The 20,132-nt window shown below is 47.6% G+C and overlaps 1 protein-coding gene across 15 annotated transcripts in view; it reads left to right on the top strand.

Moving 5' to 3' along the window:
* The window catches only part of STK24 (serine/threonine kinase 24), a 145,437-nt gene extending 126,794 nt beyond the window's left edge, over positions 1–18,643 (top strand). For 11 of the 15 annotated variants that reach the window (XM_054244242.2, XM_003731901.6, XM_078371084.1 and 8 more), the window contains 6 exons: positions 6,037–6,222; positions 8,759–8,904; positions 10,623–10,746; positions 12,037–12,105; positions 13,618–13,754; positions 17,604–18,643. In XM_054244242.2, coding sequence (XP_054100217.1) covers positions 6,037–6,222; positions 8,759–8,904; positions 10,623–10,746; positions 12,037–12,105; positions 13,618–13,754; positions 17,604–17,640 — 699 coding nt within the window. In that variant the 3' untranslated portion in view covers positions 17,641–18,643. The remainder of the gene's footprint in view (positions 1–6,036; positions 6,223–8,758; positions 8,905–10,622; positions 10,747–12,036; positions 12,106–13,617; positions 13,755–17,603) is intronic. The other 4 variants (XM_035292937.3, XM_054244177.2, XM_078370896.1 and 1 more) reach the window with 1 other exon arrangement.
* Positions 18,644–20,132: the final 1,489 nt, after the last annotated feature.

Raw genomic sequence — 20,132 nt, 5'->3', positions numbered from 1 at the left:
ACACACCTGTAGTCCCAGCTACTCAGGAGGTTGAGACAGGAGAACTAATTACTTGAACCTAGGAGGCGGAGGTTGCAGTAAGACCAGATTGCATCACTGCACTCCAGCCTGGGCAGCAGCAAGACCCTGTCTCAAAAGAAAAGAAAAAAAAAAAAAACACACCAGAAGGCTCTGATCTGATCAGTAGGTGTTGTAGTATTGTGGGGTGGATTAGAGAGAGTATGAAAAAATGTGTCACATTTTTGGTCAGTTTTTACCTTTACTCTGACTCATGTCAGAAGTTGTTTCACTTGCTTAGATCATACCCAACAACTCTGAACTGGAAATCATGAGCAAACTCTTATGTTGATGTGAAATTGACTTTCTAGATTTTTTGATCTGGGAGATGTGTGGTGAGGACCTGGGAGGGTCACATCTGTGTCTGAGTCTCGTTATCAGAAGTAGGGTTTCAGGCTGGGTCTTAGGGCTGAGATTTCCCCTGCCGCACCCCTACCCCCTGGGTGTGGTTCTGGACTGGCAGCTGTTGTCACAAGCCGGGCCTGACAAGGTTGCTCTTCCACCCGCCCCGTGTGTGGCCCTTCAGTGGCTGGCTTGCCTCCTGGGCAGCCAGTGCTCCTCGGGGTGCACTGGAGGCCGCCTGTTCTGGTCTCGTGACTCACTCAGCTGCTTCCCAACTTTGACTCCATTCTCTCTTGCATGACTCCCAGACAATTTCCCCCCTAGTCTGTGCACTGCAGGTAAGGAAAGACCTTCCCGTTATTGGGGACAGGGTTCTGTATGGTAGTTAGGAAGGCACGTGCCCAAGTCACACCTAGGTTCACACGGTGATTCTCAAAGGAAGGGAGGGTTGGCAGAAGAGATGGACTTTACCTGCCTTAATAGCTTCTTCATCTCACTGAACTAAAGGGAATACACACCTGTTTCCTGTTTATGTTTAGAACCTGTTTGGGACCTTTTTGAACATTGTCCTCTGGCACTACCTGTGTCCCCTTGTCTTGTCTGGGTTGCTCAAGTGTTGCTGAATGTGTTTGCATACAGAGGGCATCTTCTGTCAATCCCAGTTCTTAACTTAGCATGACATTACTAAGTCTTTATTGCCCACATGTCCTAAGAACCTTCATGAGTAATGTTTTAAGGGGATTTTGGGAAGTTAGGTTTGTTTCAAGGAGCCCCTATCCTTGGGACATGGTGCCAAGGGAGATAACTGCTCACTGCCTCCGGTTTTAACACTAGAGAGAGGTCCTGGGCTGAAGAACTCAAATCTCCCTTTTTCCTTGTAAGATTTTGATAATGGTACCTTAGCGAAGGGATTGTGCTTGGTTTGCAGTCTAACCATGGTGGAAAGTGGAAATTGGTGATTCATTGATGGAGGAAAAAGCATTGTTGAAGATAAGTGAAAGTGTGGTGGGATCTGACAAGCTGCCAGAGCCAGGCAGCTGACCTGTATAGTGCACTGTGCACCAGCCCTTCCTGTCACTGGGCACTGAGCCCATGGACTCCCTGCTCCTGCATCCCGATCAAGAATTACCCACAGGCCTGGCTGGGAGGATGAGCCCTGAGGGCAAGGGAAGAAGGTGAAGCGGGAGGCAACAGGCTTTATTTTCGCAGGTAGTAATGTTTGGTCAACCACGTGTTGCTCTTAGTGGTGATAAACATCAGCTACGCCTCTAGACACCACTGACAAGTGTGTTCCTAAAGATTGCATCTGCTTAAGTAATACACTTATATTAAGTCAGATTCTGTTTTGCCCAGTTACAACTGTGACTTAGGGTTATCCGTGGTTTTATTCTTCCTCTTGATTATAGAGTTGATTGGTTTCTTTTAGAATTACTTTCCTTCTATAATTTAAAAACTATCACTTAAATTGTATTGTATCTCTAGTTTGTAGCCAGCGTTCTTTATCTGACACGATACTGTGAAGACGGAGGATGCTGCTGGGAGACTCCCACCTCTCCGATTGTCGGGGAGAGTCCTGAGCCATCAGTGACCAGGAGCTCAGGGGTCACTCAGGAGCGAGCCCCAGGAAGATCCGCTTGCAGTGAATATGCGCATTTGCAGCTTCTGACTGGAACATATGTTAGAAATCAGTGTTTTTTTTCCTGTCAGCAGTGTCTTAATATCTCATTTCATATCTTTCCCAAATGGCCCAAAATGAGTCTTACCTTTTACCTCATTTTAATTGCTTTGAAAGATGACTGCCTGTTCCCCACATAACGTTTACTTTAAAACTTGGACACGGGCCAGGCATGATGGCTCACGCCTAAAACCCCGGCACTTTGGGAGGCCTTGGTGGGAGAAGAGCTTGAGGCCAGGAGTTCAAGACCAGCCTGAGCAATAAAGCAAGACCTACCCCCACCTCTGCCTCCTGCCTCTTCAAAGAATTAAAAAATTAGCTGGGCATGGTGGTGTGCCCTGTAGCCCCAGGCAGCTATCCAGGAGGCTGAGGTGGGAGGATGGCTTGAGCCTATGAGATCGAGGCTGCAGCCTGGGTGACAGAGTGAGTCTCCACCTCAAAAACAAAGCAAAACACCTCAGAGACAAGTTCTTAATCTGCTGTCATTTTTCCTAGAAGCAGTAATAGATAAACTCAATAATATGTATGTATAAGTTTCCCTATCAAGACATTGTTAAATCCTGTACTTCATTAAGTTAATGTGTCATAGCAACTTATTCTTCTGAGGTTGAACATAAGTAATGCTGCTGTTGAATATTCTGGGCATATACCATCTTCCAAATTTAAAATTTAGCATAGATGCCTAGAAATAGAAGTAATTGGGTTTAACAAATTTGGATATTTTTGTGGCTTTCGATGTGTTGTATGGCCACATTGCTTGCCATTGATTTAAGTGTCAGTCCAGGTTTCCAAATTAGTCATAGTTATATGTCTGCCAGGAGAGCCAGCAGGCAGGAAGACCACGTGGGAGCCCCCCATAGAAGTCCTGGGGAGAAGAGATTGCTTTAGACTGATCTAAGTTAGGAGGGGTAGAGGGGACACAGGGTGCTGAGAGCCCAGCAACCATACATCCTGGGATGCGGCTGGATTTAGGAGGGTCCAAAGGGGGTCCTAAGGAGCTGGGTGAACCTGGGCTCCTGGCATGCCTGCCCGGAGGATGGCCCCCACTTTTCTTTTTTGATACAGGGTCTGACTCTGTTATCCAGACTTATGGTATTGCTCACTGCAATGTCTGCCTCCCAGGTTCAAGTGATTATCTCCTGCGTGGGGCAGGCCACCACACCTGGCTCTACTAAAAATTTTTGTATTTTTAGTAGAGATGGGGTTTTGCCATGTTGGCCAGGCTGGTCTCAAACTCCTGGCCTCAAGTGATACACCTGCCTCGGCCTCTCAAAGTGGTGGGATTATAGGCTTGAGCCACCATGCCCCGGTCCCCATGTTTGTTCTTGACGGTGCTGTGCTGCTGCCCTCCTGGGAAGCCAGGTGATCGCTGTGTGGGCTGCATTCAGATGGGGCTGGCAGGGTTTTCTCAGTGGACTTCTTGTGGCATACATTGGCTCATGGAAGCTGGTGTTCGCTCCTCTGTGCTGGCTGCTGCCTGCTTCCTGTCTGTCCCTGAGCCTGAAAACCAGTCCTTGGGCCTTTCAGTGAAATCAAGGCAAGCGCATTACTGACATACTCTTTAATAGAGATCGGCCACTGCCGGGCCCTGCCAGTCACCAAGTGTGCTTAGCTGATTGAGAGAGAGATGCTTAGAGGTCTGGAGGAGCGTCCATCAGAGATCAGGTTCAGTAGCACAGTAGGGTGACCACAGTTAATAATTTATTGTGTTTCAAATAGCCAGAAGAAAAGATTTGGAATGATCCATGTTTGAGGTGAGGGGTATCCCAGCTACCCAGATTTGATTGCTACACACTGTATACTTGGACCAGAATATCACATGTACTCCCAAAATTCATTTAACTATTATGTGCCCTTAAAAATGAGAAGGCTCTGGATCTGTGTGGCTAGGAGACAGCATGCTTTGAAAACAGCAGGAACTGTAACGAAATCTGAGATGCCTGGGAGGCAGGCAGATGTGGAATCACACAAACTTGAGAGTCACCTATTGGCGTGGAGAAGCGCTGCTGGGCATGGGTCATATTAGTCTCCTCTGTTCTTGCCTCTCCCCTCCTCCCTCCTTGTGCCTGCCCACACCTGTCCTCCTGTGGCCATGGTTCTGGGTGCTTGCCCATCTGTGTGCCCCCGTGCACCTTCCTCTCCCTCCTAGGGGCAAGAGCCAGGATCAGTTACATTTCTGCAGGTTTTTAAGATGAGGCAATGCAGACTAAAGCAAAGAGTCCAAGTTGTGGAGGGAAGGAAAACAGTGTTCCGTGTAGCATCAGCTCTTCTAGACTGACCCCCTCAGTATAGGATTTAGTAGAAAGAATTTAGAGCAAGACTTGCTGGCAGCTTTTTGTCTTCAGTGAGAATAAGGAAATAGAATATGCCATAGGCATCATTCCCATGGGCTCAGGGTCTTCCAGTAGGGATTTCTGGTACTCGATAAGGTTGCAGGAACATGGCAAGTGTGTCCTCTGGAGAGTTAAAGCACCTTGCAGCCACCACAGTGATGCTTCAGCCTTTGCATTTCCTGCTGAAGAGTGAGTGTGAGAGATGTATTCAGTTCTAACTGAAGTTCTTGGAATAGTGATGGATTATAGTGCACAGTGAGAGCAGCAGGGAAGCTGTACCAGAGTAAGGTGTGTTCTCTACCCCGTTCCCCAAGTCATCTTCTGCCAGCCCATATAGGACTGTATCCTGCCTCACTGTCAGCTTTGGTCTTGTGTGGGGATTGGTATCATCTGCTGTCAAAGCCTCAGCTGTCAAGTTCCTCTTAAGACTACCTGGCTCTTCTCATTTACATGACATGTTCAAGGACTTTGTTCCTTCACCTAACTGCTTGGGTGGGCAGAAGGAGGTGGGGCAGCTGGACTTGAGGTGCTCTGGTTGGGGCCACACAATTTTCACAGATGTCTCCCGTAGGACATTTGGCAGAAAATACAGGCACTAGAGAAACACAGTAAATGACACCAGGAAGAAACCACTAGACAAATCCAGAACTTGGGACCGGTTTCAAGTTGATGGCACTGGGGAGAGGACTGTTGTAGGTTGAAACAGTCTGTTGTACCCTGTGGACTGTGTTTGGATCTTGATTCAGATAAACCAGCCATGGAATGATTGTTTTTGAACAGCAGAGGACATTTAATTATATAGGACATGAAGGAATTGGTGTTAATTTTAGGCATTGATAGGTAGTAAAAAGTCCTTACGTTGGCACACTGAAGTACTCGGCAGGGGGATGATGACAGTTATTTTTAAAATACAGTATGGGAACACAGACACATGGACAAAACCTGTGTGGGAAAATGTTAATAATCATGAAATTCTTGCAGTCGGTTTATGAGGATGCATTATATTACTATTTCTCAGTTCTTTGTATGTTTGAGCATTTTCGTAATAAACTTTTTTTTTAAGTTCTGGGCCCCATGTAAGGCACCTGGCTTGGCCACCTCCTCTTCCACTCACATTCTACAAATTAGGGAAACACGACTCAGAGATTAGCCCTTTCATCCGATGTCACAGGACTTTGACTGTAGAACCGGCATTTCAGCCCAGGTCTCTTGAGACCAAGGTACCTGCTCTTGACCTCAAAGCTGTGCCCTAAGTTCTAAGCACTGCTGGAGGGGGTGACCCACAAGCGTACTCCCTCTCCAGACTCCTCCTCGCTGCTCACCTCTCCTACCAGTCCTGCTGGCTTCAGGGATTCCACAGGGAACGCCGAACGCATCCAGCAGGAGGTGTGTTAGGAGTGGCTTGATAAGCTGTCTTGGTGTAGAGGCAGAAAGCATTTGGCATGTTACACTTTCTCCTGTCATTGTCTCTTGAATTTATAGTGAGGACTTATGTTTTTAAATAGCAGTTAAAAATGCCTTTCTCCAAACCTCAGAAGTATTCAGACATGTTTACCGTTTTTCCCCTAAATATTGTTAATTGGAATTGATTCCTGCTTGGTGTTGGTAAAGGTGCTTTTCTTGTTGCAGGCAGATATCTGGTCCCTGGGCATAACAGCTATTGAACTTGCAAGAGGGGAACCACCTCATTCCGAGCTGCACCCCATGAAAGTTTTATTCCTCATTCCAAAGAACAACCCACCAACATTGGAAGGAAACTACAGCAAACCCCTCAAGGAGTTTGTGGAGGCCTGTTTGAATAAGGAGCCGAGCTTTGTAAGTTTCCTGGGGATCTGAACATCCCTCCCTATGTGAGTTTTGACTTGGTTTAGATACATCCTGTTGGGATTTCTTTTCAGCTGTCTTCATGGAATTCCTCATTTTTCTTTTTCTATAAATAAGTATGATTGACCTCTTTGGTTTGCAAATACATTTTATAAGTATTAGCAATTTCCTTATTTTGCTTTAGATTTCTACCATCTCATACTTCATTGAATCTGAAGAATATTCTCCTTAATATTAAATGTGGAATCATCAAAGTTTAATATCGATAGAGGATCAGGCCATAAACTGTTACACTGTTTTTAGGAATGGGAAAGTTTAGCTTGGAAATAAGTGGCTAAATATGTCTTTAAAGTAAATGTTTTCAATTTCCAGATGGCATATGTTAGGAAACAAAAGATTAGAAAATACAAATACAACCAAGCCCCTCTTTGCTATCCCCGCCTCTTCCTGCCCACTTCTCTTTTTAGGTTTAATGGACTCTGGCAGAGCCTTACAGCAGTAACGACTGCCTGGCTTTGCCCTGTTTTCTCTTTGAATTAGGACATTTATTTGAAAGTTGTCAGTGTGTGTCGGTGTTGGATGCAGCACCGTATGTCATTGATTTGTTTGAGTTTTCCAGCTGAAGGCCAATCTGAGCACCCCTTTTCCTAACTCTTAATTAAAAATGGGTGGTTACTTTTACAAGAGCACCGTGGTTTTCTAATACACCGGTTTTGGTAAAGGAATTAAGTGGGAAATGCAATATTTTCTTTTTTTTTTTTGAGACGGATTCTCACTCTGTCACCAGGCTGGAGTGCAGTGGCGTGATCTTGGCTCACTGCAACCTCCGCCTCTTGGGTTCAGGGGATTCTCCTGCCTCAGCCTCCTGAGTAGCTGGGACTACAGGCGTGCACCACCACACTCAGCTAATTTTTGTATTTTTGGTAGAGATGTGGTTTCACCTTGTTGGCCAGGCTGGTCTCGATCTCCTGAACTCGTGATCCACTGCCTCGGCCTCCCAAAGTGCTGGGATTACAGGTGTGGGCCACCGTGCTTGGCCAGAATGCAACATTTTCTAAGCACCTCTAAGGAGATGCAGCCGGAGACCACCACGCCAGTGATTGATCACCCCATCAGCGTGAGGTAGTGGTGAGGCTTGTCCCACGTGCCATGATGCTCTGCATTTTATTGCATGATGATGTTTGTTGCACCCACCATGCACTGGTGGAGATGCGGCCGCTTGCAGGCATGCCTTCCCATGCACAGCATGCGTCTAATACGAGCTTATTCCCCAGCACACACCGCTCCACCCTACAGCTACTGAGGAGCCGGCTGAGAGGCGAGAATATGAGCACCTCAGGGGTAGTTGGGGTTTTACCCTCATGTGGACAGAGAGGGAGAATACCTGAGGTGATCAGGTTTCTCACGAGTTTGAATCTGAAAATGTGCTTGACTCTTGTAATCAAGCTTTCGTAGTTTGGAGTGAGTGGGATCTTGGTTTGACTTGGGGTTTGGGTGTTCCTTCTGTCTGTTCCAATTTGGGCCAAGCTGGTTTCCTTGGGAAGCACATTCCCTATCACTGTCACCATCTTCAAGGCAGGTAGCTGGCTGGGTGCTGCTTGCGGTGGCCATGCTGAGCTCAGGGCATGGGTGAAGTCCTCAGCCCAATAACAAGGGAAGGGAGGGACCTGGGCAACAGCCTTTCTAAACTGGGACAGTGGGTGATGAAGAGCACCCCGCTCTTTCAACAGACAGGAAAAAGGGCATCTGCTGGCTCCCTTATGGTTTCTTTGAGATAATTCCAAATTGACATTTCTATTATGTGTCTGGATGTGGTCAAACATTAATACAGAAAGTTAACAAAGCGGCCAGGCACGGTGGCTCATGCCTGTAATCCTAGCACTTGGAGAGTCTGAGGAGGGTGGATCACCTGAGGTCAGGAGTTTGAGACTAGCCTGGCCAACATGGTGAAACCCCATCTCTGCAAAAATAGAAATAATACACTAGGTGTAGTGGCACATTCCTGTAGCCCCAGCTACTTAGGAGGCTGAAGCAGGAGAATCGCTTGAACCTGTGCGGCAGAAGTTGCAGTGAGCCGAGATCTCACCACTGCACTCCAACCTGGGCAACAGAGCAAGACTCTGTCTCAAACAAAAAGTAAAAGCGACACAGAACAAGTATTTTGTCAGCATTTGTCATAAAGTATTTTATAAATTAGGAGATAAGCTCTCATGAATAATCCCTCTGAAGTTCTGTGCAGAGTTTTCTGTGGAAGTGCATTTATCTGGGGGAAGTTCTTGTGCTTTCATTGGATGGCTACCTGTAGAATATTAAGGACCTCCTTGGAAACTCAGTGCCATGCCCACCACAGCACCCGGAGTCCAGGCGTAGGTCCTGAGACTCTCATCTTGGGGCGAGTCACAGTGAGAAGAGCTGTGGAGTGGAGTCCAGTCATCAGGCAGGCTGATGTTTTGAGGCTGAAGTGTGTCCTTTCGGCGGGGATGGAGAGCTTCATCTCATACTTGGGTTGTTGTGTGTGTTTTTCCAGAGACCCACTGCTAGGGAGTTACTGAAGCACAAGTTTATCCTACGCAATGCAAAGAAAACTTCCTACTTGACCGAGCTCATCGACAGGTACAAGAGATGGAAGGCGGAGCAGAGCCATGAGGACTCAAGCTCTGAGGATTCTGATGCGTAAGTGGCCCCTGGGTGGCCCAAGCATGGTGTAGGATGGAGCCGCTGGTCCTTGTCACTTGTTTGGTGTGCATTTCGTTTCTTGTTGAGTTTTTTTCAGATAATCCAGGTTGGTGGCGATTGTTGTGTTAGACACAGCATGGGCCTGTTTGGGCATCATTTAGCCTCTTGATGTTGTCAGTGGAGTTTCTTCGAGGGAACTCTTAGAGCTGTGCGTAGGGGTCCAGACCTGGCTGTTTCACTGTGTTCTGTTTTGTTTCTTTCTGTTCTGTCTTGTTTTCCATTACACTTCATGTTCTTAAAATCCTGACAAGGTGAAATTGTATCACATGAATACCTGAAAGGCTAGAAATGCATGTTTTTGTGATTCCCTGTTGAGTCTGGTAGAAGCTCTGTACCAGGAAGTGACTTACGGAGAACTGCTTTCAAGTTCGGCATCTAGGAATTCCTTTGGCATCAGAGGCAAAGTGGGGCTGCAGCCATTTGTGTGGGGAAGGCTGGGGAGGCAGTCGGGCCAGGGATGTGTCAGGAAGTGGGAGCCTGGGAACTCATCTGTTCTGCATGCCTTGGCAGGAATAAGGTTGATCCATAGTGCAGTTCCATGCTCCAGGTCAGATGAATGAGGGTTTCTGTGGATGAGACCCTAAGTGGTTTTTCAGGGTTTCTAGGTGATGCCAGTTTAAAGCCAAGGTTGAGACCACTGACCTTGGAAGTTCTTGAGGTGCTGCCATTGGGAGCTTGCAGGGGTAGCAACAGAGATGACAAGACAGAGACTGGAGAGAGGTTTGGAGAGCCAGGACAAGGCGGTGGATTTGGGTCAAGGAGGGAAGCTGGCGTCCAGGCTCAGGCAGCGTGGGATTCGAGGTGCAGGAAGCCAGGTGTGGGTAGACCGTGTGTGTGAGTCTGAGTTGTCCAGGAGGAGACGTCCAACGTGAAGTGGCATGGAGGTGTGGAGTTCAGGTGAGACAGCTGGGCAGGTGAGGTGGGCTTTTAGGGGTCACCGTTCTGTGGAGGTCAGTGGAGCCGAGAGAGCAAAGGGTGTCAGTTGGGGTGTGTGGGGGAGTGAGGCTGGCCCCCAGGGAAGCTGGTATGAGGGTGAGGCTTCACCTGTGAGTGAGAGGGGACAGGTGTGGCAAGGGGCGGGAGGAGGTGAAGGCTCAGTGGGGCCACAGGCATCAGGTCGATCAGTGGGGCAAAGGGATCATTGCCTGTGAGGCCCATTCGGGATAGGGAGTGACCAGCACATCATCATCTTATGATGGGCCAGGGAGTGTGCAGAGGGACATGAGTGGGCTTTGGAGTGAGTGGAGGGCACCAAATGGAGGCAGCGAATGTGGATCCCAGAACCCAGGCCGAGAGATGGCTGTGGTGAGGCAGGACGCAGAGACGCCTGCCTGCGTGGTGAGAGGAGGAGCCCAGCAGAGAGAAGCTGATGTCCCAGAGAGGGGCTCCCAGGGAGGTGTCCTCTAGGAGGAGGAGGAAGAGGCGGAGGAGTAGGAGGTGGACATGCACACAGTGGCACCCAGGGGGGTGTGGGAACCGCCTTCTGATGGTCTCTTCTCTGTGAGGGAGGCAGGGTCATCTTTGGAAAATCTCAGGACTGGGCAAGGATGTGATGGGTGGGGACTTGGGATTGGTGGGTGTGGATTCGGCGGTACCCCAGTCCTCAGAGCAGGTGTTCGAGCACTGACGGGATTTCCCTGCATTTCTGTGTTAAGGGAAACAGATGGCCAAGCTGCGGGGGGAAGTGATTCTGGGGACTGGATCTTCACAATCCGAGAAAAAGATCCCAAGAATCTCGAGAACGGAGCTCTTCAGCCGTCAGACTTAGACGGAAACAAGGTACGTCTGCTCCCTCCAGAATGCTCACACTGACCTCAGTTCACAGGGTTTTGCAGGCACTTGTGTGTGAAGCTTGCTGTGGGTGCGGGTGGGGTCCTTTGTGGCAGCTGTTTTTTGTTGCTAGGGGATGGACAGATCAGGAGCTTCAGTTGTCTGATGATCCAGGTGCTCACACTGGGGAGTCTGGCCTCTGGTCTGTTCTGTGCTGCTCCATTCTGCTCCTTTTAGCCCTGCTGTTATGGGGTCTGGGGGTGCGGTCTCCTGTGAACTGATTTCATAGCTGTCTTTGAGGGACTGTTTTGCATGTTGGGGTTACTTACTTACATGTCATAATTTTGTAATTCAGTTTTAGGGATAAGTAACTGCATTGCTTTTGAAATTTATGTAAAACAATTTTGATTAATTGCTTTTATGCCCGTTAAAGTTACGCAAGGCCATCTATTTAGGGTCTTGTAAAGCATAGTGGTGTATTTTCTCTCAGGCAGGGTGGGCCAGTGCTGTCCCCTGTTGATCCTCCAAGCCCTGCTTTGATAAGTGAACAGCTGTTCAGTGTCCAAGTGGAGGTTGCAAAAGTAGAAACTCAACCTCAGTCCTGGACAGCACTTGGAATGGTTGATCTTGACCTGATTTCTATTTCCAGGTTTGCATTAGTAAAGTAGTTTCTCTCTGTCTCTGTTTTTTTTTTTTTTTTTTTTGAGACAGGGTCTCTGTCACCCAGACTGGAGTGCAGTGGTGCCATCATAGCTCACTGCAGCCTCAAATTCCTGGGCTCAAGCGATCCTTCCACTTCAGCCTCCTGAGTAACTGGGATTGCAGGCGTGTGACACCCTGTCCAGTTTATTTAAAACGTTTTTTGTTTTTTGTAGAAACAGGGTCTGTGTTGCCCAGGCTGGACTCCAACTCTTGGGCTCATGTGATCCTCCTGCCTCGGCTTCCCACAGTGTTGGAATGACAGGCGTGAGCCACCATGCCCAACCAGGAAAGCACTTCTGCACAGTTATCGAGACAAGGCAGTTCATTGCCCTGTGCCCATGGGGTTCCACATGAAACCCAGATGCCGATTTCCCCTGAGTGTGGGTTTTGCATGTCACTGCAAGTGAAACTTTGAAGTCTAGTGAGAGGAGATGCCTCTGATGGTCTTTTTCCGATGTTGTGGTGCATGGAGGACGTTTCCTCAGCGTGAAGTTAGAGGCAGCCCCCAAGCTTCCACAGTCCGCATGTGAGGTTTATTGCATTATTGCTGATGTGAATGTTAAATGTTTCTCATGACCTTTTTTCCTCTCCTTCAAGAAGAAAGACATCCCAAAGAGGCCTTTCTCTCAGTGTTTATCTACAATTATTTCTCCTCTGTTTGCAGAGGTAAGGTACCTGGCTGGCCTTTTCAGAGTGGGAGGCGGGGAGGGAGAAGCTGGGCACACGTCAGTGGTGATGTTGTCAGTAGGATTTGGGAACATTAAGACAAGGGGCAGAGGCTTGGAATACGGCATCATGCCTCCCCAAAGGCTGCCAGCACCAGGCATCACCATCTGCCCCCCTCTGTCCTGGGTGGTGCCTCTGTTGAGTCTCTCTGGGAGGTGCCCACTCTGCTGCAGCCTGGAATGTGTAGACTGGATGACAGTCCTCAACCTGAAACCCTCTGTCACCCATTGTGCTGCTTTTTAGCAAATCTCATTGGGTACAGCCTGCTGTTTTTGCCTCAGACCAATTTCTGGCTATATGAAAAGTATATTCTTACTTCTAAGTAGACGTTGGATGCCCTGGAGTCCTCCTGTCTTCCCTGAGCCATGTGCTTCACCCAAGTCCCTCTTCTGCTCAGCAGTATGGCGCCCTTCCTGTGCCTGCCCTCCCTGCTCCCTGCCCTCCCCTCACCTGCATTCCCCCCAGCTTCTCCCTCCCAGAGGAAGGTGCTCCCATGGCTGGCCCAGCGGACACTGTGTTTTGAGACATTTTCAAAAGTCAGCTTTATAAGAATGAAGTTTGTTCTGCATCTGGTTAGCAGTGGATTTGAAAATAAGTTGGAAGTCATCCCACCTTTCTTGTTGTGCCCCTTCCTGGCTGAGGCTGCCTTAGAGGTACTCACTGTGAGCCACATGTGTATCTGTTTGCATGGGGATCTAGCCCTCTCGGGGCACTTTCCACTGTGGCTGTTTTGGGGTCCTTGAAGGGGAGGCCCTCCGGAGGAAGTGTCACAGGAGCTCATTCCCCCCACTCCGCGCCTGCATCCCAAAGTGGGGGAGCCCTGGCTGTGGGCTGTGCCTGGCCAGCCACAGTCCTGCCAGTGCCTCTTCCCAGCCCTCCAATTAGCCTTCACCCATTGCTCTGCCCAGCAGGTGCCCTGGGGGGTTTGAGGGCATCTGACCTGGCAGGTTGAGGGCAGGTGAGAGCAGGGCTGTGGGCAGAGCCCGAGGCCTCACCTGCAGCTTCCATGGGAAGCAGCTGAGCCCACTGGTGTTGGGGAAGCCGCAGGACACACGGAGGCCCTACTGGATAGTGTCCTGCTCCAGCCGTGGCACATGGTTCCGGACACCTGTTTTTTTTTCCTACCTAGAATGTCCATGGTAGAGCACCTGCTTTTCATTCTGTTTGGGAATTGGCCCTGTGGGTTTTCCAGGCTGTGCTCCAGGAGAATCGTTTGAACCTAGGAGGCAGAGGGTGTAGTGAGCTGAGGTCTCAACACTGCACTCCAGCCTCCCCACCCACACCAAAAAATGGAATCCAAAGTGACCTGGAGCCTGAGCCAAAGCTTTTCCCAAACACCCTGGTGCTGCGGTAGTGTTGTGGTCCATGTGTCAGGCTGCCCCTTGAAAAGAGCGCTCCCCAGTTCTGTAGCTGGTGCGCCTCACGCTGTTCTTCCTGTTCATGTGTTTTCAGTTGAAGGAGAAGAGCCAGGCATGTGGAGGGAACTTGGGGTCCATTGAAGAGCTTCGAGGGGCCATCTACCTGGCAGAGGAGGCGTGCCCCGGCATCTCCGACACCATGGTGGCGCAGCTCGTGCAACGACTCCAGAGGTAACTGCCTGGGGCCCCTCCGGGCCGGGGAGGCCTCTACTCGGGCCAGGACTGTTGCTGAGTTTGGCACTTCATTCCTGGCCTGTCTGTCCCCGTTACCTTGCAGGCCTCAGGGTGGAAGTAAGAGTTGAATTAGAGGTGACTTGGTTCTGAGTTCTAGAAATCAATGTGAAGGAAGGATCTGAATCTGGAAACGGCTCGAAAAGCCACAGGGCTTTGTGTATTTATATCTCTTGCCACGCAAATACAGGGTGGCGGTAAAATATCTGTCTCATAATTATGCAGCTTAATTATTGGCCAGAGAATGATCGTTCTAAGCCAAATGTTTGTATCTATCTGGTTTTTGGCTTTAAAGTTGAGTGTGAGAAATGCCAGCAGCTTGGGCATGGTCAACTCAGCGGGAGCGGGTACAGGTGTGTTCACCGTGAGTCGTGTGTGTCTGACCCGGAAGCCTCCTTGGTAGGACTCATCTGTGCCAGCCTGCAGGGGGCTTTTGTGCCTGCCCAGTGGCCCCACCTGTTGCACGCATTATGGGTGAGGACTCAGTGGGGTGACGACCTCGCCCTCCCAGCTTGTTGTAGGAGTATCCGTGGGAACCAGGCCCCTCCAGACTGACTGCCATCCGGCACAGGTGCAGGCATCATTGGAAGCAGTGGATGTGTGCTGGGCAGCTGCTCTGTGTGACTCGAGGGTGATTTGTCACCTCGCTGTCATGCGTCTTCAGCTGTGCAGGCTGATGCGCCTCCCAAAGCTGGCTGAGCTGCTGTGATCATGAGGGGCATTTCCAGGCCTCTCCTGAGACTGCGTCCCTCCTGACAGTACATAAAGAAGTTTTGGGCACGTGAGGTCCCTTTTGCCATTTGGAAGTGATGGAAGGAGCCCCTCTAAGTGGGGACAGCAGAAGAAAGCCATGGTTCTGACGCTTCAGGCTTATGCTTCTGAACTCGGGTTCCTTAGCAAAAGACATTACTTTTTAAGGTGCTAGAAAGTAAAAATGATTTACTTGGCTGCCTTCAGTTTTGAGGCAAAGGAAGGATGATCCCTCCCTCCTTCAATACTAAAAACAATATGGGAATAAAGGAAAATAGAATTAAAAAGTCACCATCTTCATCCAAACACAAACATTTTGATTTCTCAAACTTAGTATCACATATCTCATTTGAATGGCATTGATTTCTCAGAAAGAACCTTGTAATAAAGCAAATAGAACAAAACCAGAAACAGGTGGAGGTGGTATTGTCGTTTGGCATTTTGCTCTTTTTTAGTATTACTTTTAGAAACGATACTTTCCAGAATTGCCTGCAATTGTTATAAACTGTTTACAGACATGATGTGATTTCCCCAGCAGCTCCAAAGCACAGTGTGTGGCTTGTATGTGTTCAACTGATGCGTGCTTTCCATTCCCAGCACCCCCCGCCCCATGCTGCTTCTTTCAGTTGTTAAGGCAAGTTGATCTGTACCAGTGCTGGCCAGTAGAAGTACAGGAGGCGGGGGGCACATAGAATTTTATGTTTTCTGCTGGATGTGGTGGCTCAAGCCTGTAATTCCAGTGTTTCGGGATGCCTAGGCAGGAGAATTGCTTGAGGCCAAGAGTTTGAGACCAGCCTGGGCAAAAATAGGAAGACCCTGTGTCTACCCAAACACAAACAAACAAAAAAAGCCAGGCATGGTTGCTTGCACCTGTGGTCCTAGCTCCTTGGGAGGTTGAGGCTGGAGAATTGCTTGAGCTGAGGAGTTTGAGGCTGCAGCTGTGATCACCTCTGCACTTCAGGCTGGGCAACAAAGTGGGACCCTGTCTCTAAAAGCCAAACAAAAAAAGATACTCACATTTTCTAGTAGCCTTATTTTTAAAAAGAAAAAAAGTGAAATTAGTTTCAACAACACATTTTTTAACCTGCCAGATCCAAAGTATTATTTCAACATTAATACCAGCAATCATCAGTAAGATATTTTAAATTTTGGGGGGGACTATCTTTGGAATTGATGTGTATTTTACACTTAGCAGCGCGTCTCCATTCCTACTCAACACATGCCACATGCTTACTGAGCATTGTGGCTGGGGTTGACCCTGTTTACTCTTGTGCGCATCTGTAGCTGCTGATGTTGATGCTGTGTTTAAAACTTGACTTCGCAGTGATTGACGAGGGAGGCCGAGTCGGTGCGCTCTTCCCTTTGTCTGTGATCAGTGCACTTTTTTCCGCCCCTGTCCTCAGACGACCTGTCTCTTGGCGTGCTTATCGTCTCCCTTGCAGGCTTGGCTGTGGCGTCCACTTCTTTCTTCTCTGCTCCTGAAGCTCCCTCTGAGCATTCACCCCCAATGGCTGCCAAAACCATGATGGCCATGGCTTAGACTTCCTGCCAGTTTTGCTCCAAACACGTCATTTCAGTGGATGACCATAGGAAAAATGAGAGCTGCCTCCCATCTGAAGCATTTTCAGAGCCTTTCTGTTTCGTTGCAATTAATGTTTGCATTCTTTTGTGTGACATCAACTCGTCCTATGATTTAGTCATTGGTATTTCTTGAAAATTGAGCCTTAGGATCCATGGCTATTAGGTGTGCTTTTGGAGGACCTTATGTAACCATTTGCTGTCTGGTAGAGTGCCAGGTATTTCCAGGGCCTTAAAAGAGGAGCTCTAGAATTGGAACGTTTGAGATAGGTCTCGTTAAATACATCCCCAGCCATCTTTCCTGGACATGTGACTTGGAGTCCATTATAAAATGGTTGAGGGAATCTTGTTCATGAGGGGACCCCGTCCTTATCCTTTTTTGTATTCTAAAGCAAGACAATATTGTAGAATGTTTGGAAGACACAGAAATTACCCACGATCCCACCACTGTAGCCCAAATCTCAGCATCATCTTTGGGTGCATTGCCTTCTATGGTTATTACCAGGTTATAAACTTACTGAATTCTCTTATCTACCTGCAAATTATAGTGCACATAAGATTTTTTTCAACTTTTTATAGTATTAGGATACAGAATTTGTGCATGTAAACTAGTGCACATATACAGGTTGAATATCCCAAATCCCCAATCTGAAACTTTAAGTGCCAATGTGAGGCTCAAAGGAACTGCTCTCTGGGGCATGTCAGATTTCAGGTTTTGGGATCAACACTGGTAAGTATAATGCAGAGATTTCCAGATCCAAAGCCAGAAGGGTTTCAGATAAGGGATGTGTCCAACCTGTAATTTTCTATGTACTTTTTAACTTGTACATATTTTTAATATAGTGTGTGTATATATGTAGATATAGATAATTACCATTTTTAACCTCTATTATTTCAGTTTATATAATTTACTTAGTTGATTTTATACTGTTGGGCATCAGAGTTGTTTCCAAATTGAGTATAATTATGAAAATCCAGAGAGACGTCTTTGTGCAGACGCGTTTTTCCTGCTTTGGGCCATTATTTCAGAAGCGGTTCTAGGAAATAGATTCTCGGACTGTCACTATTTTTGTGGTCAAAAAGGGTTTCCTGTACTCACATTAGGAATGGATATGCATCCCTTGAATCTTACTATGACATTGTGTATTTATCAATGTTCAGGTTTCGAAAATTGATCATAAGTTCAAGGGTTATTTCCTGTTTTATTTACATCTCTTCAGGGAGTCTGAACCCATTCTTGCTTTTTGTGATGTACTCTGGAGTGTTTGTGTGAGGATCATGATTTTCTCAATCTTTATCTGCATTCTTTTAAAATTAGACTTATAACCCATTGATATTTGCTCCACTTATTTTTGTATGACTTGCAATTTCCTATGAAGCATGAGCTTGTGGTTACTATGTGAATTTTTGCGTAGGGATGAGAAATGACATGTATTGACTTCTCTCTCTGTTTTTCCCTAGATATTCTCTAAGTGGTGGAGGAACTTCATCCCACTGAAATTTTTGGCATTTGGGGTTTTGTTTTTTCCCTTTTTCTTCTGCATCCTCCTTCTTTTCAAAAGTCAACGAGAGCCTTCGCTGACTCCACTGAAGAGGTGCGCTGCCGGGGGCCACCCTGGTGCCAGGCGCCCACCCAGGGACACACACAGTTCTCGCTGTGCCGCAGCCAGATGAAGTCTCTCAGATGGGTGGGGAGGGTCAGCTCCTTCCAGCGATCATTTTATTACTTTTGTTTTTAATTTTAACCATAGTGCACATATTCAAGGGAAGTGTCTTTAAAAACAAAAACAAACCCTGAAATGTATATTTGGGATTATGATAAGGCAACTAAAGACACGAAACCTCAGGTATCCTGCTTCACGTGGAGAACTCCCTCTGGGAGCTGGAGAATCGCTCTGGTGGCTGGGTGTACAGATTTGTATATAGTGTCATTTTTATGGAAACCCTTTCGGCGTGCATAAGGAATCACTGTGTACAAACTGGCCAAGTGCTTCTGTAGATAATGTCAGTGGAGTAAATATTCGCCAGGCCATAACTTGAGTCTATTGCCTTGCCTTTATTACATGTAAATTTTGAATTCTGTGACCAGTGATTTGGGTTTTATTTTGTATTTGCAGGGTTTGTCATTAATAATCATTAATGCCCCTCTCTTACAGAACACCCCTGTTTGTACCTCAACAAATGCAAATTTTCCTCGTTTGCCCTGCACCTCTTTCGGTACACTTAAAGGTTGATTTCGTTTTTCATTGACGGTACTATTTCTTAGTGTTTTAAATTGGAACATATCTTGCCTCATGAAGCTTTAAATTATTATTTTCAGTTTCTCCCCATGAAGTGCTCTCGTCTGACATTTGTTTGGAATTGTGCCACTGCTGGTCTGCACCAGATGATCATCCTATCTAATACGATTTTTTGTTGCACCTTGTAGTGGATTCTGCATATCATCTTTCCCACCTAAAAATGTCTGAATGCTTACACGAATAAATTTTATAACATGCTTATTTTGCATACTCCTTGAAATGTGACTCTCCAGAGGACAGGGCACCTGCTGTGTATGTGTGGCTGTGCATGTGTATTCATGGCCGTGTGTGTGTGTGTAACAGTACACTTGGGAAGACTCTAGGGAAAAGTCCCCAGGTGTGGAGCTGCCGAATGCCCAGTTCAGCACCCGGGACAGCTTGTGCACCTGTTCACTGAGACGATGTGGTTGGAGGCTGCTGATCTGTGCAATCGCTATAGTGCTTGCCAGGGACCTTAAGGGTTGTTTTGCTTCTGAAAGGGGCCTGTGCGTGCTATTTAGGCAGCTAGCCGTGTCTGTTTTTCTTGGTTTGCTGTGGGGCCTTGCTTGGCGAGGAGGGAGAATAATCTGCGGGTTTCTGGAATGGGGAAGAATTATTGCACCAGCAGTTGACTGGTATATGAAGCATTCTTTGATGTTTGTGGAAGCAGATTATTGTTAACGCCTGTGGGTGTGCCAGTTCTTGGGGAGTAAGACAGGAGTTTTGGAAGCAAGGAAGTTCGTGTGTGAGCTTGGGGATGCAGCTGAGCTATCTGCCAGTCTAGTGGCCTGGAAGTCATGGGGAGGGGACAGAGCCTTGAGCTACAGATGCTTGAGTAGGTTACTGTATCATTTGCAAGTGCAGTCTGTTTTTCAAACTCTAAAACTGAGGTATTTTATTAGAAGTGGATTTGGGTTGAGCCCTTAATTTCTATAAGGGATATATTTTGGTTAGGGGAAATAGAACTGAGTTGCTAATTCTTATTGTACTTACTACTCTGCACAAGAATGTTATCTTGAACAATAAAATTGGAGATGATTTTCTTGTTTCCAGGGAGTATTCTGTGTGTGGGAACAGTTGTCCTACGTGAGGCATGCGGCAGAGGCCAAAGGTTAGTTTTGTCCTTTGCGAGATAATCACACAAATGAGTCTGTGTTCCCCCAGGGCGTGCTGTTACCTTATTTTTAAGGGAGCCAGGGTGGACAGCAATTTATAGAGTTCTTCAGATTTACAAATGGACAATGACATCACCATTTTTAACACCGAAGCCAGTCTCATGCCAGTAACGGTGGCTGTGCTGCTCGAGGGACTGGGTTCTAATGAAGAATACTGGTATGAACAGGGGTCTCTGCAGTCATCAGACTCCTCATACTCAGCTCCTTTCCCTGTGGACAGCAGGTGATTCTTTGAGACTTGACTGGCACCGTTTCCTGTCAGTTCTGTCTCCTGGGGGAGATGGGGTTTGGTGGTTACAAAGTAGCTTGCCTGTGGGTGACTCTCTCCTGGGCGGTTACTTTCTGTAGACATACACAGTCGGCTGGAATGTTTTTAAGGGCAACTTAGCCAAGGAAGCTGGCCTTCGTGTAGCCACTTCCAGTCCTGCATTCAGAGAGAACCCAGGCACCAGGGTTGTCACCGGTACCTGCCTCAGCATCACCTGCCACTGGTCTACAGACCCGTGGGCCCAGCCTTTGAGACAGGTGTACTGTCA

This window comes from Callithrix jacchus, chromosome 1, assembly GCF_049354715.1.
Source record: "Callithrix jacchus isolate 240 chromosome 1, calJac240_pri, whole genome shotgun sequence".
NCBI lineage: Eukaryota > Metazoa > Chordata > Mammalia > Primates > Cebidae > Callithrix > Callithrix jacchus.
Note: the sequence above shows the minus strand (reverse complement) of the source record. Positions and strands in the feature narration are given on the sequence as shown.